At 52.0% G+C, this 19,906-nt stretch overlaps 8 protein-coding genes across 8 annotated transcripts; 4 read left to right on the forward strand and 4 right to left on the reverse strand.

Annotated features, from left to right (window-relative positions):
* PG998_002626 (heterokaryon incompatibility protein) lies at positions 1-1,799 on the forward strand (the record flags this gene model as incomplete). The annotated part of the gene is made up of 2 exons (XM_066869444.1): positions 1-88; positions 148-1,799. 2 exons carry the CDS (start codon positions 1-3, stop codon positions 1,797-1,799), a joined length of 1,740 nt encoding a protein of 579 aa, XP_066737859.1.
* Positions 1,800-2,952: 1,153 nt separating this feature from the next.
* Positions 2,953-4,230, forward strand: PG998_002627 (uncharacterized protein; the record flags this gene model as incomplete). Its single annotated transcript, XM_066869445.1, has 1 exon — positions 2,953-4,230. The coding sequence occupies one exon, from the start codon at positions 2,953-2,955 to the stop codon at positions 4,228-4,230; it is 1,278 nt and encodes a 425-aa protein (XP_066737860.1).
* A 268-nt stretch (positions 4,231-4,498) lies between these two features.
* PG998_002628 (uncharacterized protein) lies at positions 4,499-5,413 on the reverse strand (the record flags this gene model as incomplete). The annotated part of the gene is made up of 2 exons (XM_066869446.1): positions 4,499-5,131; positions 5,186-5,413. The coding sequence occupies 2 exons, from the start codon at positions 5,411-5,413 to the stop codon at positions 4,499-4,501; spliced, it is 861 nt and encodes a 286-aa protein (XP_066737861.1).
* Positions 5,414-5,901: 488 nt separating this feature from the next.
* PG998_002629 (uncharacterized protein) lies at positions 5,902-7,263 on the forward strand (the record flags this gene model as incomplete). The annotated part of the gene is made up of 2 exons (XM_066869447.1): positions 5,902-6,182; positions 6,276-7,263. 2 exons carry the CDS (start codon positions 5,902-5,904, stop codon positions 7,261-7,263), a joined length of 1,269 nt encoding a protein of 422 aa, XP_066737862.1.
* Positions 7,264-8,742: 1,479 nt separating this feature from the next.
* On the reverse strand, positions 8,743-10,603 carry PG998_002630 (uncharacterized protein; the record flags this gene model as incomplete). Its single annotated transcript, XM_066869448.1, has 4 exons — positions 8,743-9,721; positions 9,773-9,853; positions 9,964-10,446; positions 10,491-10,603. 4 exons carry the CDS (start codon positions 10,601-10,603, stop codon positions 8,743-8,745), a joined length of 1,656 nt encoding a protein of 551 aa, XP_066737863.1.
* Positions 10,604-11,382: 779 nt separating this feature from the next.
* PG998_002631 (calcium calmodulin-dependent protein kinase type i protein) lies at positions 11,383-12,771 on the reverse strand (the record flags this gene model as incomplete). The annotated part of the gene is made up of 3 exons (XM_066869449.1): positions 11,383-11,974; positions 11,998-12,464; positions 12,571-12,771. The coding sequence occupies 3 exons, from the start codon at positions 12,769-12,771 to the stop codon at positions 11,383-11,385; spliced, it is 1,260 nt and encodes a 419-aa protein (XP_066737864.1).
* Positions 12,772-14,211: 1,440 nt separating this feature from the next.
* PG998_002632 (uncharacterized protein) lies at positions 14,212-14,766 on the reverse strand (the record flags this gene model as incomplete). The annotated part of the gene is made up of 2 exons (XM_066869450.1): positions 14,212-14,479; positions 14,540-14,766. The coding sequence occupies 2 exons, from the start codon at positions 14,764-14,766 to the stop codon at positions 14,212-14,214; spliced, it is 495 nt and encodes a 164-aa protein (XP_066737865.1).
* A 1,620-nt stretch (positions 14,767-16,386) lies between these two features.
* PG998_002633 (Nucleotide-binding- alpha-beta plait) lies at positions 16,387-19,053 on the forward strand (the record flags this gene model as incomplete). Its single annotated transcript, XM_066869451.1, is given in 4 exon segments — positions 16,387-16,985; positions 16,997-17,607; positions 17,660-17,839; positions 17,894-19,053. The coding sequence occupies 4 exon segments, from the start codon at positions 16,387-16,389 to the stop codon at positions 19,051-19,053; spliced, it is 2,550 nt and encodes an 849-aa protein (XP_066737866.1).
* Between the last annotated feature and the right edge of the window lie 853 nt (positions 19,054-19,906).

Consider the following 19,906-nt stretch of genomic DNA (forward strand, 5'->3'; position numbering starts at 1 on the left):
ATGGAAGCGCTTGCGGACTCCGAATTTCGACACCTGATCCTCTTGCCGGGAAATCGCAATGATCCTCTGTGCTGCGATCTCCGCACGAGTACGCCCGCTCAGTACTTGCCATACGAAGCGCTTTCCTACGTCTGGGGGACAGTACAGATACTTTCGAGATCGAAGTAGCTGGCAAGCCACTCACAATCACGAAGAGTTTAGAGATCATCCTCTTGCGTCTTCGTTCGTCCTCTCACTCACGAGCATTGTGGGTTGATCAGATGTGCATCGATCAGACCAATGAGACAGAGAAAAGCGCCCAGGTACAGAAAATGCGCTCGATTTACTCCAACTGCACCCGTGCTCTTGTGTGGTTGGGAGAGATTGATGACCAAATACGCCGAGAAGAGGCAGAAAATGCGTTCACTTTTCTCGAGTACGTGGCAGCAAACTTTGTTAATACATCGGAAGGTCTGAGACGGCCGATCCCTCAACGCCCCAAGTTTATGGAATCCATGGAGTCATTCAAGGCTGCTATGAGGGCCCTCAATACGATTGGTGTCAATCAATGTAGCTGGTGGCACCGAGTATGGACTGTACAAGAAGCTATACTGCCCAGTGATCTCATATTCGTCTGGGGACCTTTTTCGTTATCATGGGATGCTATCTGTCCTGCCATCTCAAACAAGGGCTCTATAGAGGCACTCAATTTCATGACCCAGGAAGAGTACACAACCGCTATAGGTATAGGGGGTGTGCATCGTTTGTTAACACATTTGGCCTGGGTAAAATGCGCAAAGAAGGGCCTTACACCAATGAGAAGCTCAATTCTATGGCGGAATCGAGCTGCGACAGATCCACGCGACAGCGTCTACGCTTTGACAGGCTTACATACTGCCAATACTTTGCCAAGAAGCAGCAAATGCGATTACTCGTTGGACATGAACCAAGTATTCGTCAACTTTACGCTCGATCTCATTTACAGCGGCAAGCACGCCAAATCTGGAGATCTGTGCCCCCTCATACTTGATCCTTGGCAAGAGGATACCGAGGGTACCCCGGCACTGCCTCGTTGGACCGTGGACATGCGTTCAAGCCCAGCCTACGACACCAATCCATGGCGATCATATCGCCACTACCGCTTTTACAAAGCTAATAAAGGGCTACCTATTACTGATCGACCAGAATATACTGGTGAAAGCCTACGAGTTCCTGGCGTTCTTGTCGACGCGGTGGAGGTCTTGGGCGATGGATACGTTTGCCGTGGGGACAACGCATCGCTATTCCCAAGCCCTCGAGAAACGATAATATCTTGGTGGAAACTATACAGCCACAAAAAGAACCAGCATCTTCCGTTTGACCTTTCTGATATTCCGCCTACGAGCTGCGGGGTATATGGTGAATTTTGCAGCCTTTTACTGGGGGATCTACTCTACTTTTCTAAGATAGAGCGCTGGTTGCGGACTAATATCGAGGAGATGCGGAAAGTTGTATGCTACCTGCGTACCGGCGAAGGCGACTTGACGCGGGAACAACTTGGCCTCCAACTCAAGAACAGGCGGTTCTTTATCACTAGAGAGGGGCTCATTGGGCTGGGGCACCTGGAGACCACACCAGGCGACGAGGTCTGGGTTCTCAACCATGGCCGTGTGCCATTTACTTTACGCGCAAGAGGAAGCCCGACTACTCCCTCCGAAAAGAAGGGCGAGGACTACATTTTCGTCGGCCATTGTTACGTGCAAGGGATTATGCACGGACTAGCGGCCGACGGGGAACGAGATGTTACGGATCTTGAACAGCGTATACTGTGCTTGTATTAAGTTCAGCCAGTATCTTTTCTCGCATCATTCCATTTATATAGTTTATAATATACCCCGTGTTGCTATCTTTTCGTAATGATGTTGAGAGTCTATTATACTTGCTCGGTGAAGACCAGTTCCGTCCAACAGCGGGCCCTCGATATGAGTTGGGAGATTTAATAAATGTCACTGTGCTTTCTTTATTTCCATTAAAAGTAGTGTATTGTTCGACACATGAGCCCGAATTGGATGCTTCTTGCGCAACAAAGGAGGACAGAGCTTTGAGTTATTCCATGATTACCTACGCATGCGGTCCACTTTGGCTTTCCCCTTTATCCCTGGCGCTTACCCCGTATTGTCTAATCACGGCGAACAGGGGGTGGAATAAAGACAGTTGAACTGTGAAAGGGGGGGCGGCATCGCAGGCTCGGAACGGTTCGGCAGCCAGCTGTCCCTCGCCATTTCAAACTGTCCATAATAGAATTATTACAGATCTCATATCCCGTTGTCGATATAGGTATATCCTATTGTTAGTGATCATCAGCGGTATATCAACTTTTTATTATCAATCTACTCTATCTATATACATTTCTAGCACCGTTGGGACACGCGAGTATCAAGTACCATCAAATATGTCTAATAGAATCGGAAGGAGGGAGTTGAATAATCTAGGGATCGAAACGGATGATGAGGGCCGACCCACCCTAGAAGAACAGTTGCGACGCAATGCCATAAGCCAAACTGCCGGTGTAATACGTCCTAGACCGCCTGCCCCTGGCCCTCCTGCTCCGGCGCCGGGTCTTTTGAATAACCTACCTATAGTTTGGAGGATACCCCTGAGGTATGGGTGGAAACTACAAAGTATTGGGACCATGATACCCTCCTCAACGCAGTACTTGCAGAGCCGTTGATATTCCACTCGATTCGTTTCTCGATTCTGGTGGGGGATGGCCGTTACCAAAGACTCTGGGAGGCTCGCGACAACCGCAGAGCTCCCGTGGAGCGCTTTCCCCTTCTGTGGGCAGCGGTGAACCGATCCCTTCCGTTCTGGGCGGTACAGGCGCTGGTGATTTCATACAGAGCCAACAATCTTTTCCTTAACGCAGCCTGGTCTCGGAGACCGAGAAGGTTCATAGCTCCTCGCGACATTGTCGGTAACCGTCTGCAAAGCACCATGGCCATCCAAGCCTTCGCGGACATCCGACCAGATCTCGTGCGGCTGCTCCTTCGCGCCGGCGCGGCCGCGGCGGCCGCTGGGAGGAGCATCGCAACGCAGATGGATCTGATCTGGGCACAGAACCCAGAACGTACTATGACCCGGCGAAGGCTCGCCGCCTTCGAAGATTGCGTGATCTACGTGGTCGCGAACGGCCACGCACCGGACATAATAGTAAACTCGCCGCAACTCATGGTCCCCTTGGCTAGGAGCATTCTGAACGAGTCGGCAGGCAGAGGACTGGTCCGCCTGTTCGGCGCATGCATGAACGAGGTGGACCAAAGCGGTCAGTTGGTCGGGTGGCTGCTTGACCAGTACGACGTCACGATCCAGCGTATATTCGACCAGCCGCAACCCCGGCGTCAAACCTTGCCTATCATCCAACGCCTGTACCAGTCTCTCTCGTTCCTGGAGGCCAGATACGACCTGAATGATCGAAACACCCTCGGCCATCTGCGCGGCTTGCGACCCGATCGCCACCCATCGACAGCGAGAGCAGCCATTCTTTTCGGGGCGTTGTCACAAGCAGAGCCGGCCAACCAGGTCACCAACTGGCTTTTGAACCTAGCACCTTTGGGGAGAGATCGATGTGCGTCGCTTGGAAACATGCACCCCTTTACGTATCTATTCCATCCCCGGAACGGGAAACGATGGGACCGACGAGTGACGAGGGCTGGATACGAGCGCGATCTCGACATGTTGATCAACTCGGGCCTCATGGCCGTCCAGTCGCCAATCGACAGCAACCCTTCCCCCATAGCTCGAGCGGAGGGTACCCAACCCTTACGTATGGGAGAAGACGCCGTGGCTGTTCTATATTGGCAGAACAGCCTGCGCAACTGGTCGATGCCGCTCTCGTACGCGCTGAACCACTGGCTCGCTGTAGAGTCACCCAACCAAGTCCCGAGGGAGCGGTCGGCCGGCCTGCACGCGGCTTTCTACCTATTGAGCCGCGGCACGAACCCGAGGCAGGTCGATCTGGCAGTCCAGATCGGCATGGCGAATGAATGGAATTTGCGACAGGCTCAGAATAACGTTGGCCCGGGTGTTAACGTTCGACCATTGGCGCTGCCCGCTGCGGCACGGGGAATGACTTCGCTGGACGTCTGTACTGGGCCTGGTGAAGCCATCATGAATTACACTAATAACGGTTGGCGGAGAGTCATGGTACCCTTGTATTTTGTCTCTTATCGAACAAATGTGCTCCCAGTAGCTGGCAACATCATGTTTATTTAGAGATGACCGATATTAGGGGCGGTTGCTTTCCACGTCCTTCTGGGTGAGCCTTTCGTTTTCTATCTGGGAAGGAAACATCCCGTTATGTACACCACCTGTCCTATATTATCTGTAGTTCAAATAGCATATTCTTAATACGTTTTGTAGCCGTTTATCTGGATTTCGTCGTTTCTACCGTAAACCAGTATCGATCGGACCATGGTACTCAAGAGTAGGCGTCGCACGTGTAAGTGATAGAAGGTCTTATTACATATTAAAGCCAGGAAGCCTATATAGCAGACGTTTCCTTTCCATGAGATCGAAGCTTCCTTCCGGACGCCAGGGGCTGAGTAGCTTTCCTTTCCTCTGCCTGTTTCTCATTCTCTCTCTTTGCAAAACTTTCAAAGCACTCAAGATCATATTTAACGTCCTCTTCAATCTGTCTCTTTGACCAGAGCTTCAGCGACAAGTTGATATGAGGTGAGGTAATGGCGAGGCTAAAGTCAAATAGTCGGCCACCACGGTAGTTATCTTCTCGAATGTCCATGTTGTACACCCCCAACTCGTTCAGCTGTTTCAGGTTCGACCTCATGGTGTCCAATTTCTTTCTTCCGCAAGTTGACTTGAACGGGATGTAATCCTTGACTATGGCCCTCAACTTTTCTTGTCCGTGTTCCGCTTGGCGATGCCAGTCATCGATTTTGAACAGCTCGCGTATCTTTTTTCCCACACACTCTAGCAGAAGAGAATAGCCATGGCATCTAACTGCAAGCCTGTGGTCCTTCTTCTCCTGTACCAGGAGCCCGAAGGCCCGGCACTCGGCGTAGAACGGATCCAAATGGTAGCGCACGACTTTGTCTGTCAGAAGTTTTTCACCACCGGGAACAAAGGGTCGTAGATCCTCGAGCTTGAAGAAGTTAAACTGATTCGTGTTAGCAAGCTGCATATAGTTTGTTTCACCCCATGGAGAACTGACAACCTTCAAGGCGAATCGACTCCCGCCTATCTTGATCTGGAAAACTCGACTGTGGGGTATGTTTGCAGAACTGCTATGCCGCTGGCTTTTGTTCTTTATTTCCTCCTCGGTTGGGCCCGGCAGTCGTTCCTCAGCTGTGCTCAGCAGCTTCACAAATTCGATGTCCCTTGGGTCGCCCTGGAATCGAGGCAATTTGGGACCTCTGATATCCGGGATTGGTTCTGCCATTGTAGTTAGGTGTAATCTTGTGATGATCCTGCTGTATCCTGACCCACTGGGTATGATACATCGTATATAGGAAGTCTGGCCGGCTTCCTGCTTACGGAGGGGCGGGGAAACATCTACCGGCAGATGAAGCGGGGAATATTGGCACACTCGACCCATGGGGATGTGACCACAACGCCCAGCACTCTGGGACCTTCCATATTCAGGCTGATTCATGCGACTTTGTACCAACTGCATACTTGGCCTCGCCGCCATTGGGTGCTATCATGCTGTGGCTTCTGAGTCGCGATTTCACTCGACACTTAGTTTCGGTGAAGAAAGGTTGGCTACTGTCCGAAAGTCACGACTGGAATCTCTGCTGAGTATTTAAGATTTGGATGGTTTGCAGCACCAGAGCTTTTCAAATCCGTAATCTGAGGATCAAGACCTCAACAGCTTCCAGGGGGTTCTGAGGCCAACCATTGACACACAAGTCGACTTGTTCAGCCTATATGGCGACCTCCTTTTTGAGTTACCTTCGGCTTCCGAATCCAGCAGCCAGCTCCAGCGAATGCAAATCCGGGAGTAGTACATTAGGATCGCAGCAATACAGACCTGATGAAGTGAAGCCCTGGGAAGATCTAACACTGGAGAACCTTGAAAAGACCTTCAAAGATGTCTTAGAGCACCAGATGGATGAACCCAGGATCCGAAATGCGAGGGAAATATCACCCGAGAGATTGATTTTGTACGAGGAGGGCTCTGTCAGGACACTTGCGGAGCATTGGAACGAGTAGGTGGTACAGCATGCCTTGCGTGGGACACAGCAACTACTCCACCGGAAGTTGCCCGAGGGTCCGTTTGACGATGGCCATATCTACTTCAGGCAGAACCACGGGCAGGGACACATTCCCAACCAAGACGGCCAACACCAAAAGCCTGACTGGTGTGTTTACCAGAAGAAGGATGAGCAGAGCACAAAGCCTTGCCCGAATCTTCTCCCCGGAGATATCAAGCCGGCCAAGAAATGGAAGTCGGAGTGGATCACATCCTCCGACCCGACTATGAGGAGGAAGGCGTATTTGGTGCTCAACCAGATCACGAAGTACATGTACCTTGGGGGTAGGAGATACGGCTTTATTCTAAGCGAAGAAGAACTTGTTGCTGTGCGACTTTCCATGTTCACCCGAGACCCCGAAGAAAATCTGGAACTGGCCAATGATGGCTCGGCGGCGGCGGCGCACATGTTGGATTCGCTCCAGGATCTGGAAGGGGGGCCAGAAGAGGACTTTGCGGATGCGCAGAGACGACAAGGCAGATTCCTCGAGTATTGTGGCATTCCTTGGAGAGCCTGTGGAGACGATAGCTTCACGGTCAACCTGACTCTGTGGTGGCTCACGGTACTTGCCGTACAGGACGCCAGGATCAAATCGGCTGGCAACTACACATCCCTGGGCTCACTGATTCGAGGAAAAAGTCCATCATGGGATTTACCCGTAGCTGAACCTGAGGCCATCCCAGACCTATCACCTAATGGTGATACGCCAGGCGGAATAGACTCCAGAAGTAAACAGGCCGATGATGTGTCCACAGAAACCCCGAAAGTGAAGAGACGCCGTTATCCGAGGAGAAGACCGGAGCTCTTTTCCAAAATCAGTACACTACCAGCCACTCAGGTGGGCACCAAAGCCACGAAGAAGAGAAGCCAGGATCCCGTACAATCGTTCACCTCTACCGTATCATCTCAATCTACCAAACGCCAACGTCGCCGGGCTTCTGCGGCATACTTGAATACCTCATCCTTTGATCAAAGCTCACAAGCTGCTGATGACTACGTTTCATCGTTTCCGGTTTCATCGTTTCCAACAACATAGCTTCTTGCTGGGCGATGCATCGTCGCGCTTCTCGACAACTTTCCTAGAATTCAGGTGTATCTTAACTCTTCCATAGTTACATCCAAAACCCCATACCTGGTCTTTGGAATCCTTACTTGATCTCAAAACCGAAGACATACGGCAGGCTAAGGAAGGTTTTAAAGAATACATTCCTTTACTAGTGAAATATTTCACTAAGAAATCCTTGATCACTACACTAGACAAGATAAGCTAAAGACGGATAGGGACGAATAATGAAGGAAATACAAGGATATAATTTTGTAGCAAATAAACCACTTATAGATATAAAGTGAGATATATGGGCTAAATATCTCTAATACGAAAGGATTGATTGTCAGCTAGTGTGACTAACAAAAGCTCGATGCTCGATACTCACTTATAGAAAGAAATAGTTTAACTAAATGTATAAACTAAGTTAGGCATTTTTCTTTATCTTCTGTAATCGACATGTCATTCTTGTGTTTCAAAACGGGCGGGAGCAGAATAGGGGTAACCCCTTTTTGTTAACGACATCCGCATGCGGTTACAAGTCTTGAACGCCAGTCTTTATCGCCTACTATAGCAGCCCAGGCTACCTCGTCTCTCTCTTATTAGCATTGAGACCGTACCTAGTAAGTGAATAAATCAATATAAGAGGCCACGATATTACCACTGAACATAACAGTTCCGTCCAGCTACCTCTCAAAATACCCCGTTACTACGATGTCCAAACAGCAAGGAATAGCGATGATTAATGTGTCCAAGATCATTTGCAGCTGCTAGGCCCTTCAAGTATCAGGGCCAGCGATTGGTACGAGGTATAAGTAATTAAGGCGGAAACTAGAGAAGCACGGTGCTGCATTACTAGAAGATGGCGGATGAATGACTAAGACACGACACCACGACGAGGATAGCTTGAAGGGTAAAATAAATGGGGGTGGACGATACTTTATCATAGGATACGGGATGTCGCTTTACCTTCAAATGTATATGCTGTTCACATTCAATCACCATGCGTTAAGATATTAGACAGCTGCCAAATGAATTATTGAACTATCCAGCAATAAATAATCTAGACCCCTTGTAACCTAGGAAAACCTCTGACGGTGACAAACCTAGGCGAGAGTGGAATGGGGGTTTGGTGAGATACTAAGCAGTGAAAGCAATTCAACCAGCGACATAGGAATGATGTAAGGGAGTAACCACAATACGACTGGTGAAGGCTGACAACATAATGGATCCGATATCGATAACTTCCGCTACCTGCACAAGGAAATACATCTTGAAATAGACATGAGTCGGGTCCAAAAAGATGAAGAAAGTGGCGGGAAAAGAGTGTGAGAAGGAGAGAAGAAGATGAAGGAATGATGTAAAGAAACCCAGTATCCCCCATGCCTGTGTCGCCGCACAAAACAAACCAGCATGCTTGGCAGGTCTTCCAACAGTCAATACACTGGATACCGACTGCCTTGCACTTTTCTATTCTCGGTCATAGCCCCTAGGGTAAGTTGCACGCTGCTCTTTTGAAAGACGGCGGCGGCATTCTGTGCGATGAGTAGTAAGCGACGCTAGGCGGAGTCTCTTGTGACATCCAGGCAATCCGCACGGGAACTTCTTCCGGGGTTCCACAGCCGGCGACTCCTCCTCAGCTTCAGGGTGTTTCTCTTTCCGGTGCTTCTGTAGAGCCTTGCGGCTGAAGTATCCCTTCTTCTCTCTTTTGTCGCACGAAGGTAGGTTGCAGGGGAACGGAGACCACTCATGGACATCTTTCATGTGCTTGGTGTAATCGGCTTGCTTGATGAAAGGTTTATTCTCTTCTTGGAATTGAAGAGGCTGAGCTCCGAAACTAGCATCCCGATAGTATGTGCATGATTCGAAGTGGCAGACAGGAATGATGTTCGTGATGACTTGACGAGTAGGGAACTTTGCCTCCAATTCTGCATCCGAATAATGATGTTTATGACTCAAATGCTGCTTGAGGTGATCCTTTCTTTGAAAGGCCTTGGAGCAATCAGTCTCTTCGCATGAAAACCCAGGAAGTTTCTGAAAATTGCCAATGTGTCGTTGAAGTGTGTATAAAGTGACGAACTCTTGTGCACATCCACATCTGAAAGGGGATTCGTTGGCAACCCAATGGGCTTTAGTGTGAAAGCGCTGGTGTTGTTGAAAAGAATCGATGCTGACAAAGCTTTTGGAGCAGCGGTCTAATGCACAGCGCAAGTCCTGCAAGGGAGATGGTGAGCTTGACCGGAACACATCCTGGTCATCAGTGGTCGACTGTTGTTTCTCCTGGCCATCAAAAGCAGCCATCTCTGACTGGTCGGATGCCCCACTGTTCTGTTCAAATACATTGGTCCCGATTAGGTAGCCATAGTTTGACGCAGCTGGGGCTTTTGGCAAGGCATCGTTGAGGCTGATACCACCCAAATCGCAAGGAGGGAAAAATACAGACAACGAACTGTAGTATTGTGAGAAAGCACTAGTACCTCATGAGCAAGCTGCCACTCACCAGTCCATGTCGACAAGCGGGTCAGGGGTAGGCCGGAAGGAGGGCTCGGAGCCAATAGACCCCCACTGTGGCTGCAGATAGCTGCATGATGATGATGATGATGATGATGATGAACAAGAATTTATGTGTTGATCAATAGGAACCCACCTTTGCACCCTATGAGTTAGCAACACAAAAAAAAAAAGCCTCACGGATTCCATAGGGTGGATTGGAATGATGAGGGGTCAGCCGCTTGATCCCCAACGGTGGTCATAGGGCCCGGCATCTCTGGTAGGTAGCCTGAGCGTTCGGGAACATATTCGGGTAGAGGCTCATCGAGAGCGCTCGAGAAGTCGAAGAAGGCACTCCAATCTTCCTGGTCTCCGTTCGGCACGTATGACGAGCAGCTTGAGAACTGGCTGTTGTCCATGACGGACGGGCGCGTTCTGCTGCAAAGTGAGTGGGTGGTAAATGTTCGCAGTGACGCAGGGGCGGATGTGCTTTTGGAATCGGTGCGAAGATATGATGTGAAGGAGAAGATGGATGAAGAAAGGAGAGAACACTGTTGAGAAGCATCAAGCGAGAAGACTGAAGCAGGAATGGTAGGGTGCTTGAGATGAGCCTTGCTTGACCAGGACCTGGCCAGGCGCGGTGTCACAATGCAGCAATCGAGAGACATGGCTTTCCTCCTTTGCCTGAATAGGGGGAGGGTTTCCGATTCTCCACTCTTTTTACTGACCTCCTATCCAACCACTTTGTCGACAGCACCAAAAGAATCTGGAAGCAGGCAATGGTTGCCTCGCCCAGTGGTGCCAATGGATCGCCATGCACGCCTACGTGCAGCTGGTGCATAATGTCCTTTCATTACCTGACGTGCAAGGGCTTGCAGCGGTCCACGTAGGCTATCTTGCGAGGACATGGACGGAAGATTGAGAGAATAGTGTTTGGACAGGTCATTCCGTCAATCGTAGAAACTGATCTCTTTCCCGAAGGGCGAAGTAGCTAAAGGAGCTCTACCCAGGAATATATGCAGTATGCAAGTACACCAGAATGGAGTCTTGTTCTAAGCCCCCATATGAGTCCCGCATGCGACAAACGCAGTACAACTCGTCTGCTTCTCAACCATGAAGAATCGGTACGCAATCTCGCTATTGTAACATCCATGCCTCCCATGTACGCCATACATATGTAAAGTACACCAGTGAGATAGGCAATCTAATCGCGCGCAAAATGAATAGTGGGTGGCAAGAATGTTTCCATTTGATATAGCAAGCGTCGGCGGTGATCGCATTTCGCAACTGAAGCTCTCTCTCCTTTTCCCACATGATCCAGAAAAATCGCCCACCGTTTGCTTGGCGCGGGTATATAGGAAGATGCGCCCTTCTCTTTGACTGTCATGCCATGTATGCATGCATGGCCTGTCCCACTTAGGACAGTACATCTTCAAACAACGAAACCATTGGTCCTCATCAATGGCCGGTGGTATACATCATTCCTGGCTCGGTCCGTTGTGATAGAGAGCCGCAGGTACAGCGTTCCGAGATGTGTCCCTTTCGTTTCCTTCCCAGGGGCTGCCCTTGATGAATGTCTTCTGTCTCTTTACACGCTAACCCAAGCAACCGAGAAACACATCATCGCCTGCTGCTGGCGTGACCGGCACTCCAAAGCCCCTTGGACGTCTCCACGACCTTGTTGGCAACCGTACCCGGCCGCAAACTCGCCGGGATTCCACCCGAAGCCGCCCCCGTCCCGCCCATCTCCGTGTCCCCATCGGCCTTGCTCCCGTACCCCGAGTCCGTCATGCTCACGCCGCTGTCCATCTTGTTCTGCGCCGGCTTGGGCTGGTTGGCCGAGCTGAGGGCGGGCGCGCCGCGGCTGGGCTCGTTGCTGCGGGAGCCGTCCATCATCTGGGCCTGCATCTGGCCCTCGCGCAGCTTGTTGATGGCGCGGACCGTGTCGATGGCGGCGTGCAGGGTGCGGCGGGCGTTGAAGTTCTTCTTGACCGTAGGCAGCAGGTTCTGGCCCTTGTCGCCGTCGGGCGACAGGTGGAAGCCCGCGACGAAGGCGTGGCTGAGCGCCTCGTGCGCCGTCATGCGCCGGTTCGGGTCCACCGTCAGGCACCGCCGGATGAAGTCCTTGGCGTGCTCGCTGACCCCGCGCCAGTACTCGGTCGGCTGGAAGCTGTAGTCGGCGTTGAGGATCGCCTGCATCTCCTCGAAGTCGCTGTCCCGGTCGAAGGGGTGTACCCGCACAGCAGGAAGTACGTGATGACGCCCATCGCCCACACATCCACCGGCTTGCCGTGGCCCGTCTTCTTGAAGATCTCGGGCGCCATATAGCCCGGCGTGCCGCACGTCGTCGTCAGCACGTGGAACTGCTCCTCGTCCATGATGCGCGAAAGGCCGAAATCCGCGATCAGCAGCTCCGCGTTGTCCTCGGGCGTGCGGAACAGCAGGTTCTCGGGCTTCAGGTCTCGGTGCACAATACCGTGGTCGTGCAGGTAGGCGACGGCGGAAAGAGTGGCGCGGATCAGGTCGGCTGCGTCGGATTCGTAGTAGGAGCCTTTCCGGCAGATGCGGTCGAAAAGCTCACCGCCTAGCGCCAGATCCGTCACCAGATACAGGTTGTTCATCGTCTCGAAGTAGTCGACTAGTGTTAGGATGTTCTGGTGTCCCATGGACACCTTCTTGAGCACGGCGATTTCGTTACGAACCTGCAGCGGGTGGGGTTTATCGAGTCAGCTTGCTGATGCATACATGGTTGTTGGTCGCGGAATAGCCGTCTACCGCTGGCCATGGGCGTAGGAGGAATCAACGTACCATATGTTCGCGACCGGCCATCAACCGCTTGTTGATGACCTTGGCGGCATAGTATCGCCCGGTATCGATGTGTACGCACTCCTTCACGACCGAGTAGGAACCGGCCCCTAACGTCTTTCCGACCTTGTACCTACAAGGCTGTATCTGGGGGTTCGGTTTGCCGCCGACGCCATTGTTCTGGAGCTCTGGAGTTGTGTTCATTTTGGCGAACCGAACTTGGGATGAAAAAAAGGATCGCGGGTGTGGTCGGTCGAGTCAAGGCTCGAGAAGGTCCTTTTTGGATGCGCGGGCGAATGGGGGGTCCGTCAGCAAAAAGGTGGTGCGGGATGTCGGTGTGATGTAGTAAGTTTCGGAGGTCCCGTCGAAAACGTGCGACGGGTGACAGGGACGGACAAGAGGAGAGGGCCTTGCAGGTTTCGGATGAATTGGGCGCCTCGGCCGACAGTACTCTTTCGAAAAGACCGAATGAATGCGATCAAGGGTATTTCGCTAGACGATACGACGTGGTGCGAAGAAGCTGAGTGCTTTAATCGAATGACCCGAGGGAGGAGATATCCAAAATGAGGGGCGAGGGTCCAGAACCTGACGTAGCACGTAGCACGGGTAAGGCACAATACGCAGTTGCTGCTGAATGATCGCTAATGTGCACTCGGCATTGGTCCGTCGATAGATCCTAGCGATGCGACGGCAGGTTGTACCGAAGTGGTTCTTGTTTTGTTTTTGTTATTTCGAGTAGTATATCAGATGGAAATAGACATCTACGAGATACTATAACGGTCGGGTGCTAACTAAGGAGGACGGAATATTAAGGACCTGCAGATCTCACACGGGGTCTTTTGGCATGTCTTGTAGGTTTGCTCGGGTTTGCTTGGCCAGTAGGGAAAAGAAAACAGCTGCAGCATCGAAACATTTGATCTCCAGTTATGTATGTATCATCCCCTCCCCCCTCATGCGTCTTCATTGAGAAATTTCAGGGACACCCCTCTTTTCCAGTCAGGTCCAAGAAAGAGAGACAGAGACAGAGATAGAGAGCGAAGAGCCGACAGAACCGGCATGGGGCCGCAACAACATCAGCAGCTAGCATGACCCTTTCGAACCCTGGGTGCTCCCCGTTTCAGCCCAATTGCCAGCCAATCTAGGCCTGGCCAGCTGGCCAGCCCGACGTTTCCCCTAGTGGGGCAGGCCAGACCCAGCTAGCGCCCGCCATGGCAATTGGCAGGCAATGGCATTTAGTGGTGGTTTCGTGGGGAAAACGGGTTGATCCATTGAGGGAGATGCTGAGAACTCAGTAGCCAAGGATGTCGTCAATCTTTCATTCTGTTATTTGTTATATATGAACTATACGAATACATAATTGTTGGCCGCTTGTGGTTTTTATCGCCGTACAGGTATACACGCACCGACTGTCCCTGTCGCAATCTGAGCAATGGAGCGAATGCTTGTCTGTGAGCTGACATCTTCAGTCACTATTTGACGCCTTCCTTGAAGCTTTCTTGTTGCTCAACTGCTTCTTATCGCCTAGCCTTTTGGCATTAAACTTTCTCTCGCTATTGAATAGGCTGTAAGTCCTGGTGCGAACTCAAAAGAAAACAGGGAGAAATGATTGTCTTCCTTCCCTAGTTAGGGCAGGGGACATGGCACTCACAGTGCTTCGTGTTTCTTGAGCTTCTTTTCGCTCGTTTCGCCCGGGACGTGCTCGCGGTACAACTTCTTCAATTCCTCAAAGAATTTATTGTGGTTCTCTTCCGCGTTGGCCGACCGGTTTCTATGCGTCTGGGCCTGGAAGCTGATGGTGTCGGACCTGTGGTTGTAGTGATTGGAAGCACGCAGACCCTTGAGCATCAGCTTGGGGAAGTTATTTTTGGCCAGCTTCTCGAGCGACCAGAACGTCGTCGCTTTCGATTCCGTTCTTGAAATTCTGGTATCAGAAGGTCCATCTCAACGGGAACAAAGGAAGAGAGCCACGTACGTATTTACATGCTGTCCTCCGGGGCCGCTCGAGCGAGAGAAGCTGGAGTCACCTTTCGGCACGCTACTCAAGCGGAAGGAGGCATACCAGCTCCTGGCTTCTTCTAAGTCATCCTGGTCAAAGACCGCATCGGAAGCATTCTTTTGATACGGACGATACGACACCCTGCCGGCAAGGCTGAGCGAGAAACCTGGCCGTGGCAGAAGACGTAGAGATCGCTGGAACATGGCTGTTGACGCGCTCTGCAGGTGGAGTACAATTCCCTATCTCTCTAAGCCGGGTCTTATAGGTTCCCCATGTCCCTCAGGCCCTAAAAAGCACAATGATCGTGGGCTGAATACCAATGCTGATCAAACAACGGATAAATGGGAGGAACAGTTTGTTATTGCCTCTATGAGCACACATATGTGATGATGTGATTGATCTATGGTGGTTTGGCATTGGATGGATGTCTATTACCGGCAATAAGGACCTTTGGGTCGGTAGAAGTTCGGCCGAGGCGCTTTTTGGCTGTCAGTGTCAGTCAGGCTGGCTGACAGGCATTCTTATCTCGCCCATGCTCGCTAATCAGTGTCGTCAATTGACAGGGTTCGATTGGCCCAAGGTCAGGTCGGTGACGGATCTGAACCCAGCCCATCCTCGCATGTGAGGAATGTACGGCGCGAGTCTGTAAGAAAATTCCTCGACTGTTCGAATGCAGCCTTACGGTAGTAAACTTTACATCCGTTTGCTTTTCTTTCCACTCCATCACCACTCTCCTCCTCCTCCACCTCCTCTTTATCTCCTCCGGCCGTTTCTTGTCTGAGACCACCGAGATCCCCTTCAATCGCAGGGTGCACCGCTGTTTTCTTCCAGTCGCAAACCCAAGCTAAAGCTTACGTCACGTCACACAGCTCGGAAGCCAGCCGTTGTGCGCACCGTTCGTTCCCCCCACACATCAACTATATTTTCTTCAGTCTCCAGAGCTGTCCCGCATTCCCTTGCCAGCATCAATATCTGTCCATATCTCAGACAGCGAAGGCCAATTTACCTTGCACAAGTCCCTGCATTCTGGAAAACTTTAATCCAGAAGTTCACTGCTTCGGAGAACAGAGAGGGAGACAAACTTCAATAAGGGTCCTTTGCATGACTGGAGTAAATTGATACCTACTACCATCTGCCGGCACGTCTCCATCCACCGCGTTTTTTCACGAGTGCAGTCAGTCAGTAGCGGAACCTGAATCATCGACAATCCCGTGTGATTGTGCTCTCGCAATCAACCAAACCCCATTCCTCCTTGCCACTCCAGTATATCAAATCCATCACCAGCAGCAATACCCACACAAGACACGCACACGACCGCCTGTCAGATACCCGAGCTTCCCAGTAACGGCCAGTGATTTTCTCGGGTTTCTCTCTCCTCTGCGACCTTCCCCTCCCCCAATCCAGCATTTCTACCTGCCAATCCCATTTGATCCAAAAATTCCCAACCCCACCGCGGGGTCCTGACCACCAACCAAACTCTCTCCCGCGCAACTTTCCACTGTCGGAGCTTTGCGCCCAGAGTGACCTTGACCTGCTGCCAGCCAAACAGTGATGATAGCTTCGACCTCCATTCTTCGGATATCACCTGCGCGCCATTGACGCTTGCGCAAGTAGACCCGCTCGGTATCTCCAATTGTTGCGATTGTTCACAAGATTCTCGACCCTGTCTTCGAATTGACTCCATTTTCGACACACCAACCGAGCCCACTTACTACTACTTTGTGCCTTCGACACTGGAGAAAAAAAAACATTGCCATACTATAGCCAGAACCACGCTCTGCCCATTTCCGATTCCCACCTGATTCTCCTGCCTTCTAGACTTGATGACCGAACATCATCAGTTACAGCCCGAGGTGGTTGCTTCTGCTGATTTGGAGCCCTGCTCGCCGAAGCCCATCAATCTCTCTTCGCCTGCCACCGTCCCAGCCCTCCAAAACCAGGTCGACGCCTACTATACCATGTCGCAGCATCCCGCAGCCGACTCTCTGAGTGCGGCTGCGGCTCTGGCTGCACACGGGTCTGTGGCCAACCATATAGACCACATCCAGTCGTTCCAGGCTGTGTCTCCAATCCAACTGAACGGCGACGGGGCGCATGGGGTCGCAGAAGCCACGTCTGGGGGCGAGCAAGAAGACAATGAGCAGAAAGCCTACCAGAGTGGGATGGCAGATACAGATGGAGACGATTATGCGAAGGCATTCGACTCGCCAGCCGCCGAGGTCGCCGATGGTCCTGAAGATGATATATCACAGGGTAACGCATCCACTACTAGCGTCGCCGATGCGAAGGTTCCCACCATCACCGAGCCCTCGTCTGATGCCGTACCCTCTACCGAAATCAAATCTCCCGCCGAACACCCCGCGCAGCCAACCGAGCCCAGTCTACAGGCTTATCTAGAACGTCTCCAAGCTCAAGGCGACCAGTCTCATACAGACTCGCCCAGCCAGACCGATGCCGAGAGCCTCCCCCCAAACCCGTAGAGGCCGATCCCAAATCAGCGCAGAATGCGCCAGGTGCTACTCAACCTGACGATCCCATTGATATTCAAGCACTGGTGGATACTATCACGGCCAGGGCAACTGCGTCGGATGCCAATCAAGCAACCAGCCCAGCCAAGCCAGATGATTCACAAACGGGCGCAAAGTCTCAGCATCTACAAGCACAAGCACCCGCACAAACATCATCTTTGCCTCCCAGACCCCCCGTATCTCAACAGCCAACGTCAGCCTCCTTGCATGCTGAAGAAGCCAAGCGGTTTCCTCATGCTACCAATGTCCCAGGGACCTTTCCCGTGCCACCCTCCACGGGTATGTCATATTCTTACGGTACTGATGTGAACTATCCACCACCTCCCACCATGAATTCCACGGCCAATCCTGCCATGCCCATTACCCCATACAGCAATGCCCCAGGTGTTACCAATAACATACACCCCTCCGAACCGCAGCAGCAGCAGACATACGAGATATTCTTACAAGAAGAGCGCAAGTATGTCTCTGAGGCGAAATGGGATAGATTCCCCGAGGGATCGAGATTGTTCATCGGTAAGCATCCAACTCCCTCTTTTCCCCAAGACCCCTGCTCATCCTGGTTTAGGTAACCTGTCTAGTGAAAGGGTCTCCAAACGCGAAGTCTTCGACATATTCTCGCGCTTCGGTCGCATGGCCCAAATATCACTGAAGCAAGCTTACGGCTTCGTGCAGTATCACGACGTTGCTGAAGGAAAAGCAGCGACGGAGAACCTTCAAGGGGTTGAAGTCGGCGGTCGCAAAATTAGTAAGTGGGCCTATGACCTGAGGTTACGTCTCGATGCTAATCACGATGTTACAGATCTTGAGCCGACTCGTGCCCAGGGAAAGAAGGAGAACGACAGTGATCGGCAACGCGGAAACCGGGGCAAAGGTAACAATGCCAACGATCGCGGACGTGCCGATGGGCGTCGCAGGGATGACTACCGCCCTCGCTCCCCGTCTCCTGCTCGCGCCAACCATTTCAGACAAGGTTCGTTCGGACGAGACCGAACTAGCTGGGGAGATTCTTCCTCGTATGGTGGTCGCAGCCGGGGCCGCTCACGATCGCCAGCAACCTACGGCGGTGGGGGTTACAGACGACGTAGTCCTAGTCCGCACTACCGAGGCCCACCCACAACCGAAGCCGACCTCGACATTCCTCGAAGATATGCCGGCGATGTACCGGACGTCCAATTGCTGCTGCTGCAGGAGGTGGATCGAGATTTCGTCACCTGGGTGCAGCGTTCATTCGTCGATCGTGGCCTGAAGGTTGATGTTATGTTCCTCAACCCTCGGTTCCCCCGCGACCTCGTGATCCAACGTCAAATAGTGGAAGGTGTCCATGGCGTCTCGGAGCTAGACTACCGAGCTCAGTCGATAGCTAAGATCCCGCTCCAGGTCTTCGATAGATCCGGCGGACGTCACAATGCCCGTTTCGATCAGTATCAGGACTTGGACCCCGCCATCGCTGCCGAACTAGTGGCCCGTGCCAAATCTCTTGCTCAGGTCCCATCGCCGGCAAGCTATGGGGGTCCTTATGCTCAAGCACCCTATGCGCCCGCTCCTCACCAGCCCGTTCATGGTTATCCAGGACAGCAACCGCTTGCGCACCCCGGCTTGGCAGGTCTCGGCAACCTCGATAACGCCACTCTGCAAAAAGTCTTGGCTGCCATGCAGCCTACAACACAGAGCGCGATACCTGGTCAGCAACCCATGATGCCCAGCGCCGGAGTCGACGTTAACTCCATACTCGGCGCCTTGGGAGGCAGTGGCGCCGCCCCACCACCCATGCCCCAACATGCTCCGCAGCACCAGCATGCCGCTAGCTATCCGCCCGTGCCGTACGGCAACATCCCCCTCCGCACCCTTCGCATGCAGGCGGCGGCGAAAACGCCCAGCATGTACAAAACATTATGGCCCAGCTGTCTAGGTACCGGCAGTGATAGATGTTTCGTACCTGATCGTTTGCCAACCCAATAGTGTCATTTTTTCACATTCCTAACCTCCAGCACATCTTTTCCAAGTTGGGATTCTGCATAGCTCTCGCCCAACATCTGGTAATAGGCAGGCGGGCAGGCATTGAATGGTTATTCAGAACGACGAGTAGCGTATCGTGGCTTCTAGCGGGTGGATTGAAGGAAGAAGCGACGAAGTCTTCCATCTATTGATTGAGTTGCATTTTCAGGTTGTTTGGCGTTTTGAGCTCTCGACAGAGAAGAGGGGAGCTCGATTCTGTTCTTTCAGGGTTGTGTAAATTCCCATATGAATACCCCGGTCCATTAGATCCAGACCAATAAGTAGATGCATCATTTCAATTTCCAAAAGATATCCTACCATTGACAGGTCGACGTCCCATTGCCCAGTGCCGTCATGTTAATTGATCATCAGGGAGGCGCAAGGGCGCGGAACATCTCAGGCGGGCCAACAACACGCCGTATTACGCCGGCAGACTACGCCGTATTCTGGAATCCGGAATACGGCTATGGCGCGCGTTGATCATCCCGGTTCAGCATGAGTATCCCACTTCAGCAATGGAGGATCAGCCAGAACATGCGATGCCCCGGTCCCGGAAAGGGTCCCCGTTGCGCCATACCATGCGTGACGTGCGATAAAGGAGCAGGCACCCGGTTCCTATACACTGCAAGGGGGACTGTCAAACGTTGCCTCGATGTCATTTACTTCATAGCCCCTCCACGACATCCACATAGGTTCGTCGGTGTGCTTTATTTGAGTGTTCCCCTACTCTATCATTTCGCCGAATTGCCTGCCTCTGGACGTTTCCATGCTAGCTTTCCTTTCATTTCCAACTCGCTTCTTGTTGGATCGTTACCAT

This window comes from Apiospora kogelbergensis, assembly GCF_038363985.1.
Source record: "Apiospora kogelbergensis strain CBS 113332 chromosome Unknown utg000001l_segment0_segment0, whole genome shotgun sequence".
NCBI lineage: Eukaryota > Fungi > Ascomycota > Sordariomycetes > Amphisphaeriales > Apiosporaceae > Apiospora > Apiospora kogelbergensis.